General features: G+C 41.3%; 1 protein-coding gene across 1 annotated transcript; it reads right to left on the reverse strand.

Annotated features, from left to right (window-relative positions):
* Window positions 1–1,180: 1,180 nt before the first annotated feature.
* ch25hl2 (cholesterol 25-hydroxylase like 2) lies at window positions 1,181–3,697 on the reverse strand. The gene has a single exon (XM_049466691.1). The coding sequence runs from the start codon at window positions 3,338–3,340 to the stop codon at window positions 2,306–2,308; it is 1,035 nt and encodes a 344-aa protein (XP_049322648.1). The 5' UTR covers window positions 3,341–3,697; the 3' UTR covers window positions 1,181–2,305.
* Between the last annotated feature and the right edge of the window lie 3,930 nt (window positions 3,698–7,627).

Below are 7,627 nucleotides of genomic sequence, written 5' to 3' on the forward strand. Positions count from 1 at the left end.
TTTATGCTTCTGCTTCAGGTTTTTGTACTTTTCACGGGTGGGCGGGGCTTAGCATTTCCCTTGAATCTCCATTGGTCATCTGATTTTGAACTGACTGCTGGTAACCCTGAACCCTCGTCTGAGACTGACCATGCCCACCTCGCCAGTTTCAAGCGTTCTTCCAAACACGGTGGACTAAACGGGTTCCAGTGTACAGCAGCTTCATACACACTGTGGCTCTTAATCTTATTCTAAGATTCATTGCTGTTTTGGTGGTCAAAGGTGTTAAAAGTATCCATAATTAGTCTTAGGTAGGAGCATACTAGAAAATGCTAGACTTTAAAAATACTTCTTTAGAAGTTTAAATACCAACTCAAGCTTTTTACTCAAGTAAAAGTGTAAAAGTACTGATCTCAATAGCTTAGAGGTAGCACCACAGGAGCGTATAGTGCACTTGCCCCTCCCCAACAAACTCTTTTTAAACAGCCATAATGACTATAATGTTATATATTAAAATGTTAATGTTGATATATTCGGGATGCACTAGGCTGCCTGTTTCAGCCACATATATGCTTAATGAAAATGCATGCATTTTTGTACAATGCAAATATATTAGTAATCTTAGTTGGGTCTTTTTGAGTTTGCCTGAATCCTCCTAGGGCTTTGCCATGGACCATCTTCATACTAGGCTTCATATGTCTTTTATGCCCCTGCTGGAGTGTTATATGCAGGTGTGATGGATTGCTTATAAACCAATAGGGTGTTGAAATGGTATATGTTTGTACTTCTCATGCAACCACAATCTAATTTACTCTATCTGGATGGAGAGATTAATCTGAATAGGGTTTAGAAAACAAGCTGAAATTTAAGAAACAAGGTTATTTTTAAAATGTAAGAGGCATAATTTCAGGTAATTGTGTGAAAATGTAAAGAGCAGAAGTAAAAAGTAATCTGAAAAATATTTACTCTAGTAAAGTACAGATGCCCAGTGTTTCTACTTAAGTAAAGTAATGAAGTATTTGTTCTTCCTTACTTGACACCTCTGATAGTGGCTTTGCTGCTAATGGTAGTATTGGTGCAAAACACCATATGGCACTTTTGTGGCATGAAGAGAACTTACATAATACAAGAAAGGTGGTTTTAATGTTTTGTTTCCTCCATATAGACGCAAGCAAAGAAACCCCTCAAAGACATGAGCAGATAGAAACCAAGCGCAGCATTTTATTGGACAGATTTCAGTGAAAAAACGGACCCTGTGAACTCCAGTACCAGCTAGTAGCAACAGCAACAACATGTTCATTTCTTGCGGGTCAGGAGACCCGGAGCGCTCTGGGAACACACAAAAAGGCCAAAGCTACTGACCTGAGACAGCCTCCGAATGCCCACACACTTGCTAACAGTAGAAAGACTCTAGAAAAATATATATGCTTCACAAGAATAAAACACCTTATACAGTCTGCTCAGCACACAGTAAACACAGCTCAGAAATCTTCCAGTCCAACGGCTCAGCTCAGCTCCTTCACTACTCAGTGGAGTTAGTAAGACATCGTTTGTAACTCTGAGTAAAAAAAGGAGATGGAGAGAGAAAAAAGAACTAAGTAAATGAACGAGAAATAAATAATTAAATCGTAGAAATCAAAAACAGGAATAGGTTGAGAGAGGTAAGAGGGAGAAAGAGCACTAACATTCAAAAGTTTGAAATCAATTGTCATTGATAGTTGAATTGTTTGTGCAGTTTGTATACAATAGTAGCTTCTCGCAAACCAAAAATGTAATTTAAGAAAGTCCATTCAAATCCTCAAGTATTTTAGGAACAGTACACAGGGCTTTATTCACCAATATCTTCTTAAGAATGTTCTTTAATTAATTCTTACAAATAAAACAGAGTGTTTTTAAACCAGAGATGGATCCCATTGTCCAAATAAGGAGCATTGGTTTGGATTCTCAGAATCTTCACATGAAGATTCTACATGTGTGTTGAAAAGAAATCTTCTTCTTAAGAATGTTGGTAGTGAATGAAGCCCATTGTTTGCACTCTATGAATAAAATACAGCATTGATTTATTTACAATGATCTGCTTTAAGACTTGACTTAAAAAAATAAGGCTGTTTTTTCATTTTACTCCTTCTAGGCATTTTACAATCATTCGATTTTCTACATTTTCTTTTAAAAGGTATAAAGGTGCCCCAGCCTAAACCATCAGAATCATTTCGTACAGCAAAAGTGATTGTAAAAGATTGAAATCCTTGACTACAAACTTTTGAACAGTAGCGTAGGTACTATCACCTATCGTCTCTGTCAGAGAATTTTGAGGATTGTTAAGCCCTTAAGCCCCTTTGTCGGCTCTCTGTCCATTGGCTTTTGTGTTGTTTTCGTCACACTCGTTCTCGCGGAGTTTCGCGGAAGGTGCACAGGCGGTCCCTGCCAGCCAGTCCCAGTGTGTGAAGAAGGGGGCGAAGTTGGTGCCGGGGTGGAGGTGGTGGATATCGTGGCGTAGGACTCCACCCCAGAGGCCGAAGGGGACTAGGCGATGCATGGCCCAGGGGAAATCGTATCCGCAGTGATCCTCGGCAGAAACCCACACGTTGAAGACCATAAACGCCCAGCCAGTCAAGCAGTGGCATTGCAGCAAGACAGGATCCACGGTGGTCCAGAGACCCACGCTGAAGAGCTCCCAGGCTGAGAGGTATTGAGTGACCAGGCTGAACGGCTGCCTGTACTGGTGGTGGATGGCGTGGAAGGTGCTGTACAACCAGCTGACACGGTGGTGCAAGAAATGCCACAGGTAGTACTGGAAGTCGAAGACCACTGTGCATCCCAGGATCCCAAACAGGAAAGCGGCAAGAGAGGGCGCTTCTCTGGGAAGAGGCACAGCCGGGCGCCAGAGCCATTGTGCCACAGCTGCTGGGAAGATGTAGAGCAGGTGGTTGTAGGTGGTGAGGACCAGCGTGTTGCCGATGCTGGCCCAGGTGATGGTGTGGTCGGGGTGGATCTGGAAGCGGCGGATACTGGGCCAGGTGGGAGCTAGCAAGTCCAGGGTGGTGTAGAGCAGCACCAGCAAGAGGTAGGTGGAGACCGAGAGGAGGACGGGGAACAGAGGCGAGCGGAGGGTGCTTTCGTGGTTTTGCCGAAGGTAGTCCCACGCCGGCTGGAGAACGGGACGCTCAGACAGCGCCCAGGTTGCGTTCCCACCATCCCAAACACTGGAGAGAGCCATCCCCAGCCTCTCCACACTCATCCTGCCTGTAGATATGGAGAGAGAGAGCATGGTACAGATGAATCCGCAGCTCAGAAAGGGTCTGCAGCTTCTGGATCGAGGAGATGCTGCTGCTGCTGCTGCTTGCTGGAGGATGGCTTGCATGAAAGTCTCCGTTCTGGCTGCTGAGGCTTTGAAGGCTTTTTTTTTTGTGAACGGCAGATCTTCTCATCTGCAGTCTGAGAAGCCAAATGAGGCAGGACTAAATGGCCAATGTCTGTCTAAGAACCACCTCCTACATCCGCAACTCTCTCACTCTCTCTCTCACCCTTTCTCTCTCTATCTTACTCACTCTCTCTGCCTTTCCATAGCCCTCTCTTCCTCTCTCGTTCTCTCTCTCTCTATTTCTCTATGCACTATGTGTGTGTGTGTCTGTGTTTCATCATTAGTGTGAGAATGATCCACCAACCATCCATTTGACTACTTGAATACTGAATCGACTCATTTCTGCCCTGAATATCTTGGTGTGAGAAGAGAGCGAGAGAGAGATAAAGAGAGAGAGAGAGAAATAGAGAGTATATGTATGTAACTAAGCAGACAGATCTGAGAGATCTGCCTCTTTAGATCATCCCAGGGTTTGTGTATATGGTGAAATGAATGGAGAAATAACCGGCAGAGCTGTTAGAAAACGAGTACTCAGTCACAGTGATGTGAGGAAATCTGGCTGCAGTAAGTATGCAAGCATAACAGCCCGAAAGAGCTCAGCCACAAAATTACAACAGCATTTTTCTCCAGAGATTTTCTTCAGTGAGAGCGTCTGAACCAGGCACACAGCCTGATTTCAGCACTACTCCACTAACCGCTAAATAAGCAGCCCCATCAGAGACAGCATGTTCACAGACCACAGGGATTTCTGACCACCTGTGAAAGATATTCAGTGATTTTAAGAGCTTTTCTGTACCGTCTTTTCAAATGTCTTTTATTAGAAAGCAGAAATACTGTAATTCTTTATCTTTTGCAGGTCATTTTACGCAAACCTCATTTTAATATCACTAATTTCACAGATTTCAGTAGACAAAATTTAGTAAACATCTTTTGAAGGTGGTAATTTTTTTTTTTCAGTGGATTAAATTGGTGAATAACTTTTGCAGGGGGAATTTGGTATATATCTTTCACAAATTGTCAAAAAAGATATATATTGCAGAATATTTTTTGCAGTTAGTCAAAAAAATTGATAGTAATGTGAAGATGGGTAAAAAATTAGGTAAACATATTTTCAAGGTGGTTGTCACACTTTAGCCCATGTCTGTCTGTCTTGTGTTTTGGTCAGAAATTGATGAATACCTTTTACAGGTTGCCAGAAAATGGTAAATGTTTTCCAAAGGTGGCAAGAAACTGCTAAATATATTTCAGTTAAGTAATTGGTCAAAATATATTATATACATGTTTAAAAAAGTGTTAAATGTTTTTTATATTTTTATACATAGGACAGAAATTGATGAATGTCTTTTTGCAGGTGAATGTGGGTAAATACATGTTTACAGTGGATCAACAATTGATGACAATTTGTTGCAAGTGTTAAAAAATTCTGAATATATTTTACAAGGGGCCAAATGTTGGTGGATAACAAACACTTAGTCAGAAATTTGGTAAATGTATTTTGCAGTTAGTCAAAATTTTGAAATGTTGGTGAGTATCATGTGCAGATAGTCAAAAATGGGCAAATGTATTTTCAAGATTTTTAAGAAATTGGTGAATACCTTTTACAGGTGGTCAGAAATCTTGCATGTACAGCATGTTTAGATCACATTTCAATGCAAACTGACAAACCATTACAGTGAAATAGAGATACACTGATTTTCAGATCTATATCATTTTTACCATGATTTTCTCCTTTTCACCAGGATTTTACTGTAGAATTGTGTAAATTAAAGAGCATGAGTAGTGAAACATTTAGCTGTGTTTGTTGCTAATGTTTCTAAATTGTAAAATAATTGGCCGAGAGTTGATCACATAATCTGCACCTAATAAGTATCCAGCATTTCCATATTTACATAAAAACATGTTACATAACATTCACATAAATATGCATATAGTTGTTAAGCTTGAGTAGATCGTATACTCTGTTTCTCACAATCTCGCCCTCTCTCCTTCTCTCTCGCTCTCTCTCTTTCACACACAGATCTAATTAATCATATCTTGGCTGTCAGTCTCTTGTAGAGATCAGAAACGCTGCCGATGTGTCATAGCCTCTTTTTTTTTCCTGTAGCAGGAAGTAGCAGTAGCGGCGCTGCTCTCTCAGACGAATGGAGTTTGTTTGAGGAACAGAAAAGCGGAGATGGGGGCAGGTCAGGGTGCTGCAGAGCCAGTTTCTATGGAGTTCTGTGGAGTTATTACATGCAGTCTCTCTATAAGCCATGCCAGGCATGTTAATACACATCTCTAATACACTTTAAAAACAGCCCAGTGATCCAAAACCACTTTACAACCAAACCATCCAAAATAATACCAAGCCAGGTTTAGTTTATATTCATGAATTTACTAAAGAATAGAAGTGAATTGGTATCAATTAGTATTCATTCAATTTTATTCATATATAGCTAATGTAGAAACAGGTCAGTTATGAGTGTGAGTAGGTGATGGGCACATGCTAAGTGTTATTGTTAAAGAAATAATGAAGAGCTATAGATCAGTGTTGTGCGTGAATGAGTTCAAAAGAACGCGTTCATTGAACACGCTCATTTTTTCGTGAACGTTGAACTGAACGCAACACATTTTTAATAAAGAACTTGAACGTGAATTAGTTCGCATTATGTGTCATGAACGGCAGACATCCCTGTAAATGAACATTGGCTAGAGAGCGGGGAGCGCGAGGGCGAGAGAGAGAGAGAGAGAGAGAGCGGAGCGCGAGGATGAGAGAGAGAGAGAGAGAGAGAGAGAGAGAGGGCGAGAGAGAGAGAGAGCATGGAGCGTGAGGGCGAGAGAGAGAGAGAGAGAGAGAGAGAGAGAGACCAATGATGAGAGTGCGGAGCTCGAGGGCGAGAGAGAGGTACAGAGAGAAAGAGAGAGAGAGAGAGACCAATGACGGGAGTGAGAGAAAGCGCTGCAATTTAAAAAAATTGGCTAGTGGAAGTGATGGCGCGGAGACAGACATCGATTCTCCTTATGAACATTTTCATCACCTGGTAAGAAACCCACAATTGCAGTATCATGAACAAATGCCTACAATGAGCAGTTTCAAACAACGTATAGTGATTTCTAGCTTGTAGTGTGAAAAAAAGTATTTATTTGAATATCTCACGAAAAAAGTAAAATGAACTGAGCTTTAAACTAGTTCAGAATTAAAATTGTGAACTTTGAATGTGAACTGTTCACTTTGAGCATGTATGAACTGAACTTGAACTAGTTTAGAAAAGCTGTGAACTGGCACAATACTGCTAAAGATAATGTAGAAACAGGGATATTCGAGACTTTGCGCTCCTTCTCCTTCCATTTGAGGATGTTCTATAATGTTTAGGTCTGAAGACCTTTACCCTCAGCCTCTTCAATAAAGCAGTGGTCGTCTTAGAGGTGTGTTTGGGGTCATTATCATGCTGGAACTTTGCCCTGCGACTCAGCTTCTGGAGGGAGGGGATCATGCTCTGCTTCAGTATTTCCCTCATTGAAATGTAACTCCCCAACACCTGCTGCACTCATGCAGCCCCTGACCATGACATTCCCACCAGCATGCTTGAGTGTAGGCATGACACACTTATCTTTGTACTCCTGAACACCTGATTGCCGCCACACATGCTTGAGACCATCTGAGCCAAACAAATTAATCTTGGTCTCATCAGACCATAGGACGTGGTTTCAGTAATCCATGTCCTCTGTTGAGATGTCTTCAGCCAACTGTTTGCGGACTTTCTTGTGTACAGACTTGAGAAGAGGCTACCTTCTGGGTTGACAGCCATGCAGAGCATTTTGCTGTAGTGTGAGCACTGACAGGCTGACCCCCCCACACCTGAGACCTAGTAACACTAATTAGTCACATGACAATTTGGAGGGAAAATGACAAGTGTGTTCACTTTTGTTGTCGGTGGTTTAGACATTAATGGCTGTATATTGAGTTATTTTCAATTGAGCACTATGAGTAGACAGAATCAGCAAGCTCAGATGGAAAATGTGAGGACAAAAATATATTTATTTAAGGGTATTTGAGTCTCCTTTCAATTGTACAGTTTTCTAAAGTGACATTTATTTAAAGTGGATACAAAACAGCTCAGTCATTCACTCACAGCATCCAAAGTTAGTATCAACCGCCTCTCAAAAAAAGAAATTCAAGATGCTTTTTTTTCCTCTAATACAAAAACCCTACCGTTCCTAGAATCTCAGTGTAGAGGTTTATCTTTCATGCATCCAGAGAGATGGTAGGTCAGGTCAAGCTGTAGGACCTGGAGCATTTCTGGCTTG

This window comes from Astyanax mexicanus, chromosome 17, assembly GCF_023375975.1.
Source record: "Astyanax mexicanus isolate ESR-SI-001 chromosome 17, AstMex3_surface, whole genome shotgun sequence".
Classification (NCBI taxonomy): domain Eukaryota; kingdom Metazoa; phylum Chordata; class Actinopteri; order Characiformes; family Acestrorhamphidae; genus Astyanax; species Astyanax mexicanus.

Coding starts and splice junctions, on each gene's coding strand:
- ch25hl2 (XM_049466691.1), bottom strand. CDS start 3,340: ATGCAAGCCATCCTCCAGCAAGCAGCAGCAGCAGCAGCATCTCCTCGA.